This window comes from Camelus ferus, chromosome 8, assembly GCF_009834535.1.
Source record: "Camelus ferus isolate YT-003-E chromosome 8, BCGSAC_Cfer_1.0, whole genome shotgun sequence".
NCBI classification, from domain to species: Eukaryota; Metazoa; Chordata; class Mammalia; order Artiodactyla; family Camelidae; genus Camelus; species Camelus ferus.
In genome coordinates, this window is record NC_045703.1 from 47,742,645 (window position 1) to 47,764,382 (window position 21,738).

At 35.8% G+C, this 21,738-nt stretch overlaps 1 protein-coding gene across 10 annotated transcripts in view; it reads left to right on the forward strand.

The window, feature by feature from the left end:
• EYA4 (EYA transcriptional coactivator and phosphatase 4) overlaps positions 1-21,738 on the forward strand; it is a 282,139-nt gene that overhangs the window by 95,196 nt on the left and 165,205 nt on the right. The window contains exon 2 of one of the 10 annotated variants that reach the window (XM_032484953.1): positions 2,955-3,084. The exons of the other annotated variants lie outside the window; for them this stretch is intronic. Coding sequence (XP_032340844.1) covers positions 3,082-3,084 — 3 coding nt within the window. The 5' untranslated portion in view covers positions 2,955-3,081. The remainder of the gene's footprint in view (positions 1-2,954; positions 3,085-21,738) is intronic. 10 annotated transcript variants of the gene reach the window in all.

Sequence of the window (21,738 nt, forward strand, 5' to 3'; positions counted from 1 at the left end):
ACAATGTATTCTCATGCACCAAAATCAATAGCAGTTTTTACAGCTTATTTCATTAAATAATTGTTTTACAACTGAATGAATTTGGAATTTATTCAGCAACAAATTGTTCGTAACAAATGGGCAGTTATGCTTTTAATGTTTTAACTTAGTGGCTATGTTCTGCAATGAAGTTGAAACTTTTAAGAAAATATATACACACTACACACAAATGCACACACTTAGGTATCAATTTACTGTTTACTTTATAGTAAAACCCAAGTAGCTGTAGATTTTGAAAACTAAAATCTTAAATCTTTATGAACAGATGACAGCATTATCACTATGTGATGATAATAAATTGATATTTGTTAAATAAAAATCCTTTTGAAAAGTTTATAAATTAAAATTTTTCTATAGTCAGGAAATACTGTATCAACTACACCAATCACAGAGAAAAGATTTATATTATTAATTTAGTGCAGGGGTCTGCAGACTTTTCTGCAAAATCCAGTTAGTAAATATTTCAGGTTTTGTGGACCAGTCTGTGTTGTAACTACTTCACTCTGCCTTCGTTGGGTAGAAGCCTTCACAGCCAGTATGTAAATAAATGAGTATAGTTGTGGTTCAATAAAACTTTACAAAAACAAGTGGCGGGATTTGGCCCACAAGCCCTAATTTGCTGACTCCTGCTCTACAGTTTTGTCTGTTTGCTTGTATTTGATTCTTAATTTTATTGTAAGATGCAGGCTTGTGCTGAACTATGCTGTGTTTGGTCCTAGGACTTGCTTAGTGAAAGCATATTGGTTTTCAGTGATTTCTCAGTGATTTTTTTCTTCTTAGCAGCATAGATTAGTTTTCTACTTGGTAGAACTAGATATACTAATTTTTTTGTTTTGTTTTTATATCCTCATCTGTTTGAAACCAGTGAAGCCGTTCTGCATGGTGATTTGACTGTAGTTTGTTCATTTTAATTATTGCAGGTGTTTACTTAAACAGAGACAGTCGCATCAAAAGCCCAGTTAGAGGCAGATGACTGAGCCAGACCCGTCTCTTCCAGCCACTGTTATAAAACTGGAGAGGCCAGTGTTTATATGTTCCCTTTCTTTCTACTGCCTCCAAGCTGGTGACTGTGATGAGGCTCTGTTCTCCCTATCTGTCTGCCTTTCCCCATTCCAGGGGTCAGCTGTTAGAGATTTTGAATACTTTACTAGCATACAGTGAAATTTTTGCTTAGAAACACTAAGTTATTTGAGTCCCTATAATTGGATGCAAAACAGGGTATTTCATTTTATTCAATCTTTTAAGACTTGGTTTAGGAGAAATATTCTTTTCCTTTAATAGACACAATATAAATTTTACAATACAACCAATTCTTTTAGTTCAAACTAAATATCACTCCTTTCATGTTATCTTTCTTATCCCCCAGCCTGAAATGAGATCTCGTGTGTGACAGTTCTCATAGCTCCTTGTTCATATCACTCATATAAAGTTGATGTGGCACTAAATTTCATATGCGATTATTAGCTCCTAAGTTGGACACGGGCGGAGTGGGTGCAAGGCTCAGGTAGGGGAAGGCTTAGCTCCTTCATCTTTGTGGTGTTCATGGAATCCAACACAGTAACTCACACAAAGGTTCAAATAGATGTGTTGGATGAATGAATGAATAAGCAGATATTCTCCTTGAAGGAACAAGAATGGTATGTGACACTGTTGGTAGCAGTGACTTCCCTTCTACACCCTAAATACATAAGCTTTCTAGTCTGTAGCCATCATTCAGTTCAAACTTGATTCACCGTAAGTCCTGTGCTATGTACGTCTCATTTTAGATTTGGGGGATACAATAATTAATTAATTAGTTAATTAGTTGGTCATTTAGTTAATTATCTAATGGGTAAGGAAAACATTAATATATTATTTTAATAAAATGTGGGACAGGCATCTCTGGGAGCATGTGCAGGGTTCTGTCGTGGTCTAAAGGAGAGTACCCCAAGAGTCTCCTTCAGGAAGATGGGCATTTTTTCCTTCTCCTACATTCCTAGTTAGATCCTGAGATGTGAGTACAGGCAAGCTAGGGCAATAGCAGTGGGAAGAAAGCAAGAACATTTAAGCTGAAGAACTGGGTGTAGCAAGGGCAGAAGTGGGTGAGACATAGTGGCCTGCACTGGGAACCACGAGCAGCTCTGGCTGGAGGGCTGGGAGATGGTTCTGGAGAAATAGACCAGACTGTGGAGGGTTATGTGCATCATGGTAAGAAACCACGAACTTTACCTTGAGAGGCAGAGTAGCGTAGTGATCATGTGTGCTTTCTAGAGAAGTCTGAGTGTTTGTCCTGCCTCTGTGTTTCACTGCCAGTTCAGGTGCCTTCTCCATTTTTTTCCCCTGTAAAGGGGGGATACAAATGATCTATCTTCTAGGGTTTGTTCATTAATTCAACAGTTAATTTATGAGTACTTACTGTGTTCCAGGACTTTGTAGGCACAGGGAATACAGTGCTAAATAAACAAAAATTCCCGTCCCAAGTTGCTTACATTCTGGATGGAGGGCAGTGGGGAGATAGCCAATGAACGATGTAAGAAAAACATGTAATGGCCAGGTTAGGAATAGGGAAAGGAGGAGGTTGCAATTTTAAACAGAAATGTCAGAGAAGACCTCTTGGAGAAGATGACAGTTCAGTGAAGACCTGAAGGAGGAAGGGGTCCTGTCTGTGAAAGTATTTGGGGGAAGAGCATTCCTGGCAGAGGAAACAGCCAGGAATGGACCCCAGGATGGACATGTTTGAGGAACATAGGGAGACTCTGGCTGGAGCAGAGCAGCTGAGCAGTAGGAGATGGTGGGAGAGGTAATGGGGCCCAGAGTTTGTAGGTCTTTGTTGGTCATTGTTATGACTTGGAGATGAAGCATTGGAGGATTTGGGGCAAGCAGTAACATGATCTGACTGTTTAATAAGAACACTTTGGCTTCTATTTTGAGAATAGACTCTGCAGAGCAAGGTCAGAAGAATGAAGGCCAGTTAAGAGGCCCGTGTGATAGAAGACGAGTGGTGAGAAGTGGCCTTTGTAAAGATTAAACAACTTGTAAACCACTTCAGTTGGTTCCTGGCACATGGTAAGCAAACAGTAAGTATTTAGCTATTAGTTAGTTGGTTGTTAAAAGTTAGAATGACATTCAGCAAAGAGGATTCAAAGCGTATTCTTCGACTCTCCATTGCTGAGCACAGTGCCCTTCGTGAGTTCATGAAAAGATTGAACGTGCCTTTTTTGGCAGTTGAGTGAGAAAAACGTATATTCTGTTACCAGCAGAGACAGGACAACCTTACCTGCTAAAGGCTGCCATGAGGAGTTAAGCATGGGACTGAGGACTGAGCCCCACAACAAGATAATCACTACGGGGGGAGCCAGCATTGTGCAGGCTGCTTCACGTGTTTTCTCTGCGTTCTTCTCAGTAACCCAGCGTGGCAGCCATCATTACACCAGTGTCTGTGTGTCAGAGGAGGTGCTGAGGAAGCTGAGTGCCTAGTCAAGACCATAGAACTGGGAAATGGCAGGCCTGTGTTTGGAAACCAGGTCTGTCTTTTTCAACTAGGTTAGATTGCCTCCTATCTCTTCAGCATTTCAAGTAGGTCATACAAAAGAGTAAAACATGTAAGTAAATAAACGTACGGAGGATATATCTATATTTCTGCCATTGCTTATAGTTCTTGAGTAACAGTATTATATATGGGCTTAATAAATGTTATTGTGTGCCTGTGAGTGTGTATGTGTGTGTGTGCGCGCACATGCATGTTTATTCTTCTAGAGGTATGTCTGATATAATCCCAGTAAACATTGGGCCAAACATAACCACTTCCTCAGCAGTTTTAATGATGTTGTAAAATTCTGTGATGCGTTTAGGTCATTTTCTCGGCCAGATAGACAGTGTGCTCACGCTGCATGACTATTATCATGAATTACAAAAGCCAGGAGAGTAGGGCAAAGGGAGGCTCAACGCCTTGGTGAAGATACTCGTCTAGGTGAGTGACAGAGTTCAGATTAGAAGTGACTCCAAAGCCCATATTCCCATGGAATAGAAGCACCAGAAGACATAGCCACAGGCATGCAGTGTTGAAGGGACTTTACAGAATGAGCTCCTCACTTTGCACATAAAGAAAGCGGGATCCTGATAATGGAATGACTTGCCACAGCCAGTAACGGGCAAAGCCAGTAGTACTGTCATCTGTGCCTCTCACTTCTGTTACCCTGAGTGGCTTTAATTTGATCAGCTATTTTTCCAGGTGAAAAGTATATTCTCCAAGGGGAAAAACAAATACTTCTTTTACTCTCTCGGTGTTTCTGAGCCACTTAGTTTTATTGTGGAGCTTTATTGAAAATGAAATCTTTAATTTGAAAACCAGACTTGTATCTTTCAGTTATGTTGTGTGTTTAAGGATTTTGAAAATTAACATATTTGGATTGTCTTGTTTGTTGCCTGTGAGTTTATAATGTTTAACATTTAAAAGAAAGACCCTGATACTGTAGCTATGTTTAAGTAGTTATGTCTAGAAATCAAATATAAGGGGTAAAATATGCCTTATTTATAACCCACATAAATTTAAATCGTAAAAACTCAACTGGACACAGATCCTCAGTAGAAACTTAAAAAAAAAAAAGTATCACATGTATTTAATCCACACTTTCCAATCACAGCAACAAAGCAGGGAATGATTTATGCACAAGAAAAGCATTTCTTATTATTTTTGTAGTGGGGCATTTACTGCACACACAGTAAGTGTTAGAACCAAAACAAATATACAGTTGGGACATTGTGTTTAAATTATCTTCTGTCATGTACTATATAAACCAACAATAGTTTGAAATGTATTTAAACTACCATCTGGGACAAAGCAAAAGCTGTTCCAGGATCCAGCACATGATGAATGTGAGCTGAGTTTCATTAGAAGCCTCCTAGCACGTCCCTGCATCCTGAATCATTTCTTCCATGGTTTGAAAGAATTCCAACATCCGTCCCAGCTCCCAGAGGTTTTGAGTGTTTTTAATAGATCATGACATTTTTTTTTTCTGGCCTCATAAAGAACTAAATCAATGAAGTTAAACATTACTGCGTTTAAGTTTCCTTTTAGTCCAGAGAGATGAAGTTCAGGCTTGTGTCTTTTGAAAGCTTCAGCAGAACGTCTCTTCTAAGGAGAAGAGTTCTCACTGGGATTTGGCAGTTTGAAAGGAGCCATCTTCCTTTTATGGTTGACTCACATAAATTAAGAACCTGTTGTCATAATAACAGGTAGGTATTTAATCAGGTACCTATTAAGGGCTGTGGGCTGAATGCATTTCAGACCTTAACACTAATCTTGCATTCTGACCCAGCTCGGAAGGGCTCTGAAGTCTGTTTTCTTTTTAAGACACTGTTTTTGCTCCATTTTCCCTGTATAATGACAACGGCGTAAATAGTGATCTCATTACTGAGCCCTTACTATATACCACGCATAATCTAATTTACTTATGACAACAGTCCTATGAAGTAGATACATTTGTAATCACCATTATTTTACCTATGAGGATGCTGAGAACCTGTAAACTGCAAAACTTGCCTAAGGTTATGTGGTTAGTAAGCACTAGCCTTCTGGTTTAAATCTTCACAACAGGACAGGCATCAGCTCCATTTTCATGGGTGACAGAGGCAAGATCAGAGGAGTTAAGCAACTCTCCCAAATCACAAATCTAATAGGTGGAAAAAGGAGGAGTTGAATCCAGGACTTCCAATTTCAATTTCAATCATTTTAAAGTAAAATAAGTTGTCTCATTTTCAATAATTTTTGAATTTTTGTACATAGAAACTTTAACACACCTATTTAAAATAAATCCAATGTGTAATTTTAAAATAATTTTTTATTCAGAGGAATTTAAAAAATTTTTTAATCTAAATTGAATCAGAGAAGGGGAGAGGGTATATAGCACAGTGGTAGAGTGCATGCTTAGCATGCACGAGGTCTGGTTCAATCCCAAGTACCTCCAATAAACAAACAAACAAACAAACAAACAAACAAACCTAATTACCTCCCTTTGCCAAAAAAATAAAAAATAAAAATAAAAAATAAATTGAATCAGAGAGGATGCAAGATCATAATTGTGTATATGATTTTCCATCGCTACTAAATTAAGTTGTCCTAGAATATTGTGTTCGTCCTTTAAGACAAAATATAGCAAAAATAACATGCACACAAAAGCATTTTTAGTGTTATGTTTGGTTAGACTTAAGTATAGTATTGTTACGATATCCAGTATCATAAAGATTCTTTAGTAGTTATGCTAAAATATTTATCTTTGGTTTTATTAAAACAATATTCTTGTATAGGCAGTGAGAAAAAAATCACCAAACTCTGGAAATCAAAGATTTAAATTGAGATTTAATGGAGATACTACACTTGTTTTCAGTGTACAGATTTCAGTATATTAGAGTTTAAGTGGAATCTGATATTGGTTGCATGATGATAATCCAGAAGTGCAGTGATTTCAGACAGACCAAAACCTTCGAATTTAATAAAAGGATTTAAAAATAAACTAGGCAAAAATACTCTTTAAATATTTAAATTTTAAATTAGATAGTAATATCTTTATGTATGTGAGCAGATGTGATAGAAAAACATAGTTTTTTTTTCCCATTAATTTTTTCTGTTTTAAAGCCCTGTAGACATTTTCAAACAAGTCTTTATTCCCTGTTCTGATTAAGGTCATCCTACTCCACAATGCTTAGGAGTGGTTTTTATTAATTTACTATTAATCTTAACATTCTGGCATTCTTTCCTCCATAGAAGTCTAATAGAACCATTTGCCACAGAAAGATAATGTTCTAACAGGCCTATTTGCTTTGAAACCATATCTCTTTTTCTGGTTTGAAACTTGTCCATCTTTACATTTTCTGGCACGTGGGTAGCCAAGGGTGGTTAGCCTGTGGAGAGAAGACTGCAGGACCAAATCCTGTGGTAACATGACCTTTGAGGTGAGAGCTTCGCCTTATTCTTCTGGTTATGAGACAGTATCCTCTGTTGATGAAGAAAGTAGCAGAGAGAAGGTTCTGGGGATTGGTTAGCAGACTAGGAAAAAAGATATCTGACAAAGCCTCTGTAATTTGCTGCTAATTAGCAAGTCACACAGAATCTTCCTTTGGTGTGAGGTTTTGTGATGATTGGGTGAGGAGGCATTGTTTTCATACCAGTAGCCTCAGGGGTCACACAGAAAATAAGGAGGTACATTCTACTTGTTTGGCAGTTTAAAGTGGAAAGCCTGTGTGAAAACATTGCGCTGTGTTTTGATAATTTCTACTTTATAGGACCTTCAGAAGTGTCTGCTTCCAGAAGGGAAAAAGCTTTTTTCTTAGCAGAATATCTGGGGGGAGGATATAGCTCAGTGGTAGAGTACATGCTTAGCATGCACGAGGTCCTGGGTTCGACCCCCAGTACCATTAGATAAGTAGATAAATAAACCTAATTGTCTCCCTCCAAAAAAGAACGCTTATATTGTCTTATTTCTCAACTATCTATTGTCTCATTCTGACTTGAAAACAATTTAACTTCACTGTATATATAAATGTTTCTGATTCTGGATAATTCTGCATTTATCCCCTGTCACTGTTATTACAGCACATAGCTCCTTTTCTTGCTCTGCCGTCTGTTAGTTGTTAGTATATAATTTTAACATAGTATGCTGGGATATGACTTTGGTCAGTTTGAATTTTAATATTTTTAATCCAACTTTGATTAAGTGAACCATTAATTATAATTGTGAGCAAATTTGCAGCACAAAATTGACTTAGGAAATGATTATCCAGCACTTGGTGATGATAGTTTTCTGAGGATTTACCAACTTGGATATGGCGCTAAGGTTTGTTTAACGGCATTTCCATTGGTTTCAAGACTTCAGTGACTTTCAACCATATTTTGGAGTCCTGAGGGAAAATAAATAGGAAAACTTTGAAAAGAATCATGAAAGGGTTAGGGTTAGCATCGTAGATTATAACAAAGTTGTGTGATTTTAGGTGTCTAGCGTTTAGCCAGATTCAAAATCCAAAGATAGATTCTTGAATATTAAAGTGTTAGAATTTTTTAAAAACTGTATGAGTAGCATCACTTTTGTAGGAAACGACTATGATTTTAATCTTTTTAAACTTTTTTTTATATTGAATTTCTAGAGGGTCATCTATATTTTTATTTTTTTTAATTGAAGTACAGTTGATTTATAATTTATGTTGGTTTCTGGTGTACAACATAGTGATTCAGTTATACATACATACCTATTCTTTTTCATATTCTTTTTCATTATAGGTTATTACAAGATGTTGAATGTAGTTCCTTGTGCTGTACATTTGTTGTTTATCTATATGTTATTATTTTAAATTTCCATTTGGTAGAATCTTTCTTTTGATGACTCTGTCATAAGAGCTCAGACGTCTTTTCTCCTTTATTTGAAATTACCCTATTTAGTTGTTTTTTTGAGTATCTCAAACTTCAAACTAAGTTTCACTGTTTTCTTCTTGCTTCTTTTCAATAGACAACCCAGTATTTGTCAAGGCCTGTCCATTTTATTGCCCAATGTGTGCCCAGGCTAATTGCATCTTTCTAGCTCTGCTGTTTTCACATTTGCCCCAGCCAGGCTGTGGTGATTTCTCTTCTGAACCATTGCCGTTGCTTTGAGCAGGTATCCCTTCCCCCCTCTTTCCTGTATCCTGTCTTTATGCAATGGAAGGAGTAAATTTTTAAAAATTTAAAATTAGACCACACCCTCTTCACTCCCAGAGTCCTTCAGTAGCTTCCTGTTGCACCAGCTAAAATTCCAAATTCCTTACCATTGCCTCCAAGCTCTGTGTGATCTGCTGCCCCTAAAATGCAAATTCCATGGAGGAGTTCATTCCCATTCAGGAGTGTTTATTGAACTTGTGTACCTACAACACAGGCGCTGTGCTGTGCTGGGTACTGGGAACACAGCAATCAATTAATGAGTAAATAAGAATGAGAGAAGAAAAAGAAAAAGAAAGGAACATGTGTGGACCCTGTATGTATGGAGCTTATAGTCTAGTGGTAGAGCAAATATTAATCATCACATGCAAAAAAAAAAACCCTATTAAAGTTCAACACTGATAAATGCTATGGAGAATAAGTTCATGGTTTTATGAAAGCATGTAACACTGAAGTTGCACATGGAGGTCATGAGTGGGAATTGAGTGGAAGGATGGGTGTTTGTGTGGAGAAGGCGGGGTGAAGAAGTGTAAGGGGAGAGTGTCCCAGAAGAAGTAGTACATCACAAGCCTACGGTGGCAGAGGCAGATGACTGGAGGGCATAAAAAGTGACCGCTCTGCAGAATGTTGCGAGTCTCATTTAAGGATTTTTCTAATTGATTATATATAGGGAGGGTGAGGAAAAGGGAGGAATTAATGGGTTTTGGTTAAGTATTTAGGGGGATGTTGGCAAACATAATTAAAACATTTGGAGATGGAGTGTCGAGTTTGGTGGTACCAGTTACTTGCTCTGTGTGTGTGTGTGTGTGCGTGTGTGCGTGTGTGTGTGTGTGTGTGTGTGTGTGAGAGAGAGAGAGAGAGAGAGAGAGAGGGAGACAGAAAGAGAGGGACACCATCCTATCTTAGGCAAATCACGTAATCTGAATCACAGATCCCTCATCTTATTTGTAAAACAGACATAATAAAAATACCTAACTCGTTGTGGTGAAAGTAAGTGAAATAGTGGAAGTACCTTGAGAACTAAAAATTGATACCTACAAAGATTATTGTTGTTACTATTTCTCAGATATTTCCCTATATTCCTCAATAATAGTTTCCAGACATCCTCTATCTAGACAGCTGTTTAGATATTCTCCTCACCGAACTGGAAGAATCTGCTCAAACCTTCATCTTCACCCAAAGCAAACTGTTTCATCCTCTGTAACAGCATCTTTGCTTTCATCTTCTTTTACTGCCTCTATTAAATTTATCTTGCTTTCTTGTTTCTTTCATATCATCCTACTAATTTTTTCTTTCCATCTTGGACCAGATTTCACTTCCAGAATATGACTTTCTTCCATTCTCCTGTAGCACTGAGCCTCATGATGTCCGCTTATGTTTGCTTCATATTCTCTTATGGGAAAGAGGGGTTCAGGATTAAGTATAGAGACATTCAGTCCTTTAAGATCATTCATTTTTTATATTTATTTTCATTTTCTTTTTATCAATTAGGTTTTTTTGCTTTAATACCTTTTTTTATTCTTTATTTTTGCTTCCTTTTTAAAAGATTTAGTCTTTAATTTTTTTTTTAGCAATTGTTGGTTTGTTGTTTTGGGGACGAGGTAATTAGGTTTATTTAATTATGTATTTTAATGGCAGTACTGGGGATTGAACTCAGAAGCTCATGCATGCTAAGTATGCACTCTACCACTGAGCTATCCCCTCCTGCCCTACTTAAAACCTCTTTCAAAGCTTATGTCTAGAACATTTTATTATTTTTTTGAAGATAGAGATTGCATATTAGATTTATAGTATGTATATCTATGTATGTATAATATATGCAAGTATGTATAAATATATACGTGTGAGTATACATGGATGTGCGAGAGCTCTATTTGCTACATTTTAATTTAGGGAGAAAGAGATGCTTTCTTTCTTTTATGATGGGAGGACATTGTCATGCTTCCTCTGGAGAAGGAAAATTTGCCCCAAGTCAAGCATGTCTCCTTCCTGGGGAATGAGGAATGGCTCTCTGCCTGTGTCTGCTCTCCAGATTGCCTAGAAAAAGTTATCATATTGATGGAGATTGAATATCTATACACATTATGTGCTTCTTACTCTGATTCATATTTAACATAAATATTAAATTATCTTTATTTTGGAAAAAAAAACTTTAAAGAATCCTTTCTTTTAAATTTTGTCTCCCTATCCCAGTTGGTCTACAGTATATTTTCTAGACAATAATAGATTTAGATGCTGATCAAGTTTAATGAAATATAAAATCTGTGTGAGGTTTATTGTTGCTAATTCAATTTAAAAAATTGAACCAAATTTACTTATTCATTGCCAAAATATGGTCACCAAGATCCAGCTATTCAGATAAATTGGAATCTATATATGTTATATAATTTATTTTTTATTTTATTTTTATGAATTCCTTTTTCCATCCTTTGTTCCACAAATATCTGCAATAATTATCTGGCTTCTTCTGCTTATATATATAATTGTTAGACTGGGACTTTGCTTTCTGTCACCTTCCTTGATTGTCTCACTATATTTAACTGGCTACAAAGGAATCATATTGGAGAATGAATATGAATTATTTCTCTCTTTCCAGGAGTATCTTTCTTGCATCTTACTTTCCTGAGGGATGCCATGTGTTGACTTTGGGTAGAATGCTAACCTTTCATCTTTTCAAAATACTTTTTATGGAATTGAAAATGGCTAAATCCTAATATGTAGCTGCATTTAAAAAAACTTTCCATACTTAAAAATTCTTTTAAGTTGTATAAAGTTTATGAATTTTATGTTAGTATCTGAATAAAGTTGTCGATGGAGGCATATGTGGTTATGAGAGAAATGAAAATGTAATTATGACCAAATCGTTCATTTGATACAAATTACTTATGACTTCTGAGCTGTACTTTAAAAATTGAAAAATAGGTTGTGCATTACTGATTAATTGTTATGCTGGGAGGAAAACAGATGAGAACACTGTAAGCAGCGCAGGATATGTGTGACTGCATGTTTGTATGTAGAAACTTGTACATTATACACAAAACTTGTTAACTTCTGCAAAAGTTATCTCACGATTTCAGTTTCCTCCGTTAACTTGCATTTATTCAATTTAGAAAATCCATTTAAATATGTGCTTAAGTCAAACCTACTAATGAATTTTAGTTGGCAGAAAAACAATCTATCAGAAATGTTTCACAGTGAAATATTTTTGATTTTCAATTAGCCATGCACGCTTCTTTCCTTTAACGTGAATGATGGAAAGTTAATTATTCTTGGTGTAAATTATGTGAGAATACACATACATATTTATTTTGATTATTCTACTTTACTGAATGGATTCCTTCTCCCAAATGGTAATAAAGCACTGTTTTTCTTCCAGGCACACTGATATAACTTGCCTTCTGCATGAAAATATTTTAACTTCTCAAACCATACTACCCAACTAACAGTTCATTAATGTGGCAATATTACAATCATATTAATGTAATTATACATGATTTTTTATACATGATTTTTATTTTTATTACTATTTTCATCATCCTTAACTATTGTAACATTTTTAGCCCGTGAAGCATTTTGTTTGGTACTGTAAAGTAATCTATAGCTTTCTCCTCTCAGTAGTTGGTGATAGGGTGTTCAAACCAATTGAAATTTCTGGTTGAAGTTGGAATTCATTATGATTCAATGTCAGGATTCACCCTGTTTTCTCTACTTACCTAATAAGGTGTGCAATTTTGGGTGGTGGCTGATTTTCTAATACAGTTTTTAAAGAACATTCCATATAATCTCTTGCTTCCCACCGTTCTCCTTGGTGGAAAGGACATATCTAAGCTGAAGGGAAATCCACCTGCATGGATGGGAGCCAGTCTCCTGGAACATGCTTAATGGGGCCCCTGGACAGAAAGGATCTGTGATGACTGAAGCTGCACAGAATTTCAGTTTTCAGGCCACTACATCATTCTTGGCTTGTACAGCTGTATAGTCAAGGGAGGCTGCAGATAATATTCAGGACAGCAACCACAGAGTCTGTTTTTTATGGAATATTTTCCCAGTGCTTCTGGAAACTCATCAAGTGTTAAAACTAAGTGTTTTCTGGGAAAGTTGGAGATTTTTTTCTCCTTTTGTTGGTGATTTCAAACTTGTGGTGAGATATGTCTTTAATTGTATGTAAACTGTATTTTTAACTGATAAAATTATGTTAAAAATAATTCGTAGGGAAATCACCTATACCTCAATTAAAAAAATAATTTGTGAGCCATTACTGAACAAAAAGAAAAAGGGTCCATTTTTATTTGAGATTTGGTTATCACATATTCTTAAATTCAGGAAATTTGCTGAAAATTCTCCCCCAAAGTGGTAGAAGAAGATTAATGAAAGACAAGTGCCACTGATTGAAAATTGGAAAGGTGCTGTTTATTTATAAGTGTTAGGAACAGAAGTGATGAGAGCGACTAAGCAAATTCATAGGGTCTTTAAATAGAGCTAAAAATTTAAACTGTGTCATGATATGGACAGGAAGCTTATGGAATTAAATTATGGTAAGACAAGTAATCTGTAGTAGGAAGGTACATTGATTCTCATTTTTAGTTCCTTTTGAAAGCTTTTTTCTTTTTTCCACTGCTAAGATGTGTATTATTGAAAAGCGGTTTTGCATCTTCTAGTAGAAATTCCTGTTAAAATAAAGTGGCAGCCACAGTGTGGTAATTTCTAAAACAGGGGGAGATGTAAAATCAACGGGAACAGAGTGTTTTTCGAAGTGTCAGCAGAAAGGTCTGGCTCAGTGGAGCAAGCCCTGGGACCACGCAGCACACACTCCAGAAAGCACTTCTGCTTTCCCGAAGGGCAGCCTGCAAAGCCTGGCAGGGCCCGGGGAGCGCCTTTCAGCTCCTGTCACCGTGGAGGCGGGTATGTGATTTGTATTCTTGTTGAAGAGACTGAATTCTCACTTCTGTGAACTGAAAACTCCCTAATTCTCTCAAAAGCCTGGTGGCTTTACTTTCTTCTCTGAAAATAGTTAATAGTAGTGAAGGCTTATCTAGAGATTTCTTTAATATTATAAGGTATGTAGATCAACATATAAGGAATAAATAAGCTTTCATTAATTTATTCCTGTAAATTTTTAGGTATAATCCTTCTACCATGATTATGGTCTCCAAGGTAAAAATCTTACAGCCTTGAATGTACAACCATAGCCAATATAGTTCTATAATCATCTACTTAAATAGGTTTTACCGTGGATCTTAGTTAAGGTAATGGAATGCTAGAGCAGATTTCTCTGGGTAGTGAAGTTATTTGTTGGTAGATTTTTTTTAAAGGTAATTTGATAATTTAGAAAATTAATACTTAATGCTAATTGAAACATTACTTTAACCTAAATTCCACCACTGTCATTTTCTTCTTTAATTACTTTCCACTGATTTTCTACTCTACCCCTCTTTGGCCCTTCCTCACTTATGTATGGCTTTTCTTTAATACTGTGTTTTGCCTCTTACTTACCCCACAGAAACAGATACATAGGGTATTTGTCTCAATATTTTCCTCCCAAGGCATTATTTTGATGCTGCTGGTACTGCCTACCTCTGTATTAGTATTAGTTCAAGGTACCTGTTGGTGGGAGTGAGGGCTCTGAACACTTGCCGACTGCCTGGTGATGGCCTTGCCATACTTGCCATCCTTGGCTATCCATTCAGGCCCTCTGGTACCTACCCCATGTCCAAGTGGCTTACAACATTTTCTTCTTTTGGCCTGCATATAAGCCTCAGCTTGCTTTATTCATACCACTGGGACATCACCTAAATTCCTTTTGCATTTTGAAACAAGAAAGAAAATGATGAAAAGAGACAGAAATGGGGCTAGAGGGACAGAGTCTACCCTAGGTGATTTTTTTTGGTGGGGGGGAAGCATAATTAGGTTTGTTTGTTTGTTTGTTTATGGAGGTACCGAGGATTGAACCCAGGACCTCGTGCACGCTGTGAACGCACTCTACCACTGAGCTCCACCCTCCCCTTTCCCTAAGTGATGTTATTACCGTCAAGCAGCTGCTCAAAACTGTACAGCTCCACTCATTCTCCTGGCATATCAAAAGGTCAGAAGGCTCTGGGACCTTAAGAAATAGAAATACTCATAGATAACTCATTTTAATAGTTTTAATAGCCAATAACTACCAAATAACAAGTGTCTACAGATCTTCATGACCCTCCAGAGAATCTCAACTTCAGTGGAACATATCCAGTCATCAGTGCTGGGAAAGCTTGGGGATCAAAGTAATTATATGATTTTATTATTAACAATTTGTATATGTATTAATAATAATGGTGTATTTCTGGTTTTATGTTGGAATTATCCTAATTTAACAGATTTCTAAGTTTGTGTTTATTATTTTTATACCACTATTTGGGATAAATGTGCTTAGATTAGTAAACAAAAATAATTATAAATAATACATATTCAGTGATCTGGAGTCAAACTGTTCTTAAGTATATGAGATAAAAGAGAATGATATCTTCTCCTCATTTTGTCACTCCTAGTCCCTAGGTTGGTATCTACAAATAGTTTGGTGTGTATCCATCTGAATTTTTATATAACCATTCTGCCTCACCCTTAATCATCTATCCATCCATCCATGTATCATTTATCTCTTATACAAATGTGACCACACAATTTATCTTGTAATGACGCTTGCTCTTTTTCTTGCAGTTTCAAAAATAATTATATACTTTTGTGGAAATTAACTTGTATTTGTCGATCTACAGTTCAGGGCGATGATGTCCTCCTAGTGCTTTGTTTCTTAGCCTGTGGTTGTTCAATTAGAATTGCTTTTTCTGAAGCATGACGCTTTGTGAAAATTTTAAGTTTGGTTTGTGCTAAGTGTTGGAACCTTCTGTGGGTGCGACTGGTTATTATTTGCTGGTTCCACTGAACATAGAACTAATGGGGAAGATTTGAGTAGAATTGTCACAAATTTAGAAACAGAATTTTAGAGCTGAGTGTGCTTTGGTGATTGTTTAGAATCTGATGTAAAGATTTTTCTGGCAGTGAATAAACTTAGAGAAAACTGTGGTTTGTCTGTGGAGGTGAGCAACACCTAACGGCTTGCCTCCGCTTGTCCTAGTTATTTTCACATCCTAGTTCCTGTGGCGGCGGTGTGTTCGTCTTCATGCCTTCTCTGTCCTTCTTATCTGATAGAACTTGCACTTGGTTTATTCTGTTTCCGGGTGCTCTTTTTATTCTGCTGTTCATATGTTCCAGTTCAAAAGTAAATGTTATTTTCACCATCCAGAGTCTCCTGAACTAATTTAGCTACTTACGCAGCTTTAACTGCCCTTTTAAACGCCCAGCAGACTTGAACACATCCTATACCACTGCACCACTGTGGATTCCGCTTACAGATGTCATTTGTGCTTACTTTTACCTGTTACTGAGCTCTCATTTTGTCTGAGTGTTTCTCATTTGGGGTTTCCCTGGAAGTCCTGGACTGCACTTTCTGCTTTCTTCTTTCACTTGCTTTGGCACCATTCAGTTTTGTTTTGTTTTTTTCTAATGCAGTCAACACTGTATTAATGTGATCATCTGAGCATAAAATATCATTTTTCTAAAGTCCGTATGAATCTGTGGAGTTGTGTCCAAGCATGAGTCTATTACAGGAGGCCACATCTAAAGCGTTTTCTCTTACCATACTTGCTGCAAGCAGCTCTAAGGCTATGCCATCTAGTCTGCACTCTTCTGAGGGAGTCCAGTGCATAATGAAACCCTGTCCACTCTCCCTGTCTTCTGCCTCTCCTGCCAGATTTTAGACCCCAGGAAGCCTCTCTTCACAGCTCTTGGGTGGGGTTTTTTTTATTCTCAGGGATTTTCTTAACTCGTTGAGGATATCCAGATGGTAATATCTTTCAAATGGTGAAGAATTTCAGATCTAGAGACAAGTAGAGAATGGGGCTTCTGTACTTAGATGTAGCAGTCAGAACTTAGATACACTCAATTGCCATGAAGCTAGATGAATAAAATTCTCCCTTTAAGTTTCTGCATCTGTTATTTTTCTTTTTTACTTTGTGACTCAGTTTTTACTTTGTGTATTTTGAGCTGATGCCGTGTGTGCATACAAGTTCATAATTACTCTATCTTCTTGATAGATTTTTCCCTTTTTCACTGGACATTGTCCTTTTTTATCCCTGTTAATTTTTTTTTTGACTTAAAATTTATTTTTTCACATCGACATTACTGTAACAGTTTTCTTTTCAGTTGGTATTTGTTCAGTGTTCCTCTTTCCATCCCCATGTTCTCATTTCTAAAACAGTTGTTTTGTATGGTTTTGTTTTAGGGGTGTCTCGAGCAGAATATGCTTGATTTCTCTAGTTTTAGATAGCTCTAATAATTCCTGTCTTTGAATTAGGAAGTTTATTGTTTCCATATATTGTATTTGCAGGTATATTTATACTTATTTATATTATCTTTCTTTGAGTTTCCTATCACCATTCTTTTCTTTTCACTCCCTTTTACCCCTGCCTGCTCTCTACTGGATTGTTAAAGCTTTCTGTATTTTGTTTTATTTTTCTCTGCTTATTTGAAAGCTATACGTTGCAGTTATACTCCTTTAGGGATTCTTTTACTTTTTAAATATACTTAAATTATTGTACGTTTTAAAGTCTGACGTTAATCTGTATTAATTTCCTCTTCCTGAGCATACCTTGGCATGTGGATAATTCTCGGTTAATTTTGACTCAAATTTCAGTATTAATTTTTTTGTAGTGGATTATAATTAGTTATTATTTTACAGTAAACAGTTAATTAAATTTACAGTATAGGTTTCTCTTTTAGTCTGTTGCATCCTTACTGGCTGTTTTTCTAAGTACTAATGTACATCCTTAAGTAATTGATTCAGTGACGATCTAAGGGTGGCTTTTAAAAAAATTTCATTTTTGAACAATAATTTAGTTGGGTATAAAATTCTAAATTAACATTTATTTTCTCCTTAGCACTTTAAAGATGTTATCATATTATCTTCTGCCTGGAGTACAGTAAAAAAAATTTTTTTTTAAATAAATGAATGACATCTATAGTTGCTGATAAGGAACTCCTGTTATTCTAATGATTGCTCCTTTGTTAGTAATCTGCCCTTTCTTTTTATCTCCAGTGACTTTCGATACTTACTAATCTTGTTTGCAGTTTTATTATGTTATATCTAGGTATAGACTTAACTTTGTTTATCCTGTATTATATTCAAAGTAAATTATTGATTTGAGAAATTATGTAACTTTTTGAAAATTCTTAACTTTTATATCTCCAAATATTTTTAATCTATAATCTTTATCTTATTTATAACTTATTTATCTTTATCTGTAAAAGATATTTATAACCTCTTTTCTGCAACTCCTGTCAGATATATGGTGGATCCTCCCATTGCTCTGCAATATCTGTTTATTTCAACAAAAATTTTAAATTTCCTTTTCAGTATTTTTAATTTGTAGTATTTACATGTTCTGCTTTTTGAAAAGTTCTGTGAGTTGCTGTTTGCAAAAGTTTTTTTTCCCCCTCAACATCCTTCCACAATGAGATGAAATCGGGTGTGAGGGAGGCAGTCGAACCTCATAGTTTCAATTAGTGAACCTGGATGTGGTCCCTGATCTTGTGATGCTCAGGAACCTAATTCCCACCTGCTTCTAGACAGAAGCCTGTAGGCTCATGGCTTCTGCCTCCCTTACCACTTTTCCATTTTTTGCTTAAAGATATTTGTCATATTAAAAAAAAAAAAACAAACTTCAGTATAGCTTTATGACTTTATATTTTCTCACTGTATTTACCATTGTTATGTTTTTGAGCCAAAGGAGGTATGTCAGTGATTAAGTGTATGGAAGCATCTTGATTGGAAGTTGAGACTAGCCTTGGGTGATTATCACTGACAAAAAGTAGGAGTAGGCCTTGGTTATTTAGACTGAGTGGTTGTATCATTTATTATTTAAATGGAGACACTTTTGTGAGTAGGAAAAGGCATTTCTAGTTAGTAATATAGGACAGTAAGTAAACTAGGTAACCAGGAAAATAAAGTTGTCTAATCATTGTGCTATAAGAGACTATTCTCCTTTAATTTTTTACATATGTATATATTTGTGACTCAGTATCATAGACAGTCTTTCCACCCAGAATTACAAGATGGCTTTTCCTGCAAGAAACACATGACTAGTATATAATTGTAAAGTCCAGAAGACTTTGAAAATTTGGAGTACAAGGCTGTTGAGAAGGAAGAGTGGTTAACGAGTAAACATGAAACTAATTTTATTCATTAATTTATTTAGCAGATGCTAAAAATTCCCTCTTTAGAATATTTGTAATATTGCATCTCCTGTTAGTCAAGGCTAATTTCTGAAGGAAGATACCCAGGAATGTCAGTAGCAGGAGCTGATTCTGAGACAAAGTTGCACTCACTTTTATATGATGCATATTATATGGTGTGACTATGTCTTGGCTATATAGCATACTATTGCCAATGAATCTTGTGCATGGACATATATAAAAGAAATTCAGAAGCAGTATGCCTTGCAAATACTGAATAAATACTGAATGAACCAGTATACAGAACTTTAATTAAAATGAATAGCATAAGATGATCATATTTTACAAACACATTTTAGACATTCTATGCCTTATAGAAATTTGTACGTGTACTGCACACGCCTGCTGCTAACTGATGAAATATGACAGATTGATCTCTAATTAATCTGCTGTCTTTGAGGGCCTATGAGTCTAGTGATTGTTTCTAAATATAATTATTATCCATCAAGGCAAAATGCATTTTCATTCCCTATATCTATATCTATATGTCAATACAAAATGTGTGTGTGTGTGAATCAAAACCCCATGATAAATACAGACTTTACATTTTTCTGCTCATTGGCACATCTTCCCCAAGCCACCATAATTCTTGTTTTTTTCTTTTTAGAATAAGCTCATGCTGCCATCATGTTGGTCAGGTAGGATAGCCATCTCATCTTTTGTTTGCTGGAGAGTTTCAATTATTTAATAAGTGCAAGTAATTAAGACATTAAGAATTAAAGTGGCTCCGAGGAGAGCTCTGAGACTCTGAGCTTCAGAATGTTGCCTTGGTTTCTAAGTTTGCATTTCAACAAAAGTGAAAGGTCCTGCTACTCGGTCTTTCCTTTTTTTTTTTTTTTTTTTTAAATAAGATGCAGTGTGTTGACAATTTCATCTGAACTAGAGACTGAAAAATTATATAAATTTCTGTTAATAGGATCAGTGATAAAATCCAAAGACAGTGCTTTCATTTCTTAACTAAAATTGGAATTATTAGCATTCCCAAATGGCACAGTGTTAATATGCGTTTTGTGCATATGTAATAACTTAGTAGTTGATAATGTGGTTCTGAGTGGAAGCAAGAAGTATTATGTGCACGTGCACGTGCCTCTGTGTGTGTGTGTGTGAGAGAGAGAGAGAGAGAGGAAGTAGGAGAACAAGGGGGACAAGGAATAGGAGTGAATGTATCAGGGGCCAGTACTTTCAAAGCCTTGTTTTCCATAGACAAAAATAATAATATTATCACTTTAAAAATGCTTGCTAGTCTCCCCTCAAGTTATAAGGCACACATCAGGAAGAGGTGGTACAAACACAGGTTCTTAATATTGATCTGCAGGAAGCTCCTTGATGTAGTATCTGGATATATCTGGATGGCCACTTGTTATTTCTCAGATAATAGAAGGACTCTTTTGGGTTAAAGCTCATCCATTAATTTTTAAAGAAATTTCCACCTCCATCTGAGCAAGTTCAGATATTATTGATTTGTTTTTATAATTTTGAAAATCAACTCCTCCAGTTTTCAAAGACAACTTGAAAATTGGATACCAGTTCATGTATAATTCATATAACCTCTCCATTGCTATCAGAGTTTTTTGTAGCTTCATATTAGAAACATAGTTAAAATTCTTAAATTTGGAGAAGTGTATTATTTGTTATACAGTGCATCTCTTCACATGACAGGAAATTTATACTGTATTCTACCCCCCAAATAATTTTAAGCAATGTCTGTAGTTAGTTTTGTTTACAGTAACATTTCAACTTCTATAATTTTGAAGAAAACATAAGAAATTTGAAATCTTTGAAGATTTTAAAATTCTGGGGTTTTAAAAAATTTTTTCCTTTTTTGGTGAGAGAAGTGTCAATTCTTGATTCACTAACTCTTCAAGTATTCAATTACTTTAGAAGTGTTTCATGCAGTGGCAGTTACTATTTTGGTTTCATGAATTATTTTTTCTTTTTATGTGAAATAAATGTACAAAATCCTTCCACTGTGTATGTGAAGTGTTGGGAAAATAGGAGTTTCCTGTGAAAGGGAAAAAAATAGAACACCAATGCCAGGTTTTTTTTCTGGTCCAAGCTGGATCCCAGCATATTTCAGGGCACATAGTAAGTTTTGGGTAAATACTTCTGGAATGAAAGATTGCATGAAACTTCTTGAATAAGGATTTTAATAATAATAAATTAAAAGAAGATTCTTTCTACACTGGGAATTGACACAGCATTGTAAACTGACTATACTTCAATTTAAAAAAAAGCACAAAAAATTCTTTTATTAGAAAACAAGCCAATGTTTCAAAAAAAATCAAATTAAAAAATCTTTTAAGTTTTGCAACTTTTTTCCTGGAAACTTACAGAGCATACTTTAATAATTAAAAATTTTTAAAAATTTTATTTATTTTGTGGGGGGAGACAATTAGGTTTACTTATTTATTTTTAGAGGAGGTACTGTGGATCGAACCCAGAACCTTGTGTATGCTAAGCATGTGCTTTACCACTTGAGCTCTACCCTCCCCGCCAATAATTATTTTGACGGAGGCAGTCTAATCTCTGAAAGCTTGCTGACACAATTCTAGCAGGCCACATTAGCTCACCAGGTAAAGTGTCCATTGTGGCAAGAGGGAATTGATTTCATAAAAATGAGCAGAATGGGTGAATGCAGCATGTGCATATAAGCAGGTAGAAGTGGGAGTTGTACAGGGAGATGGTTGTGATCCCAAGAAGAAAGAATCCATACA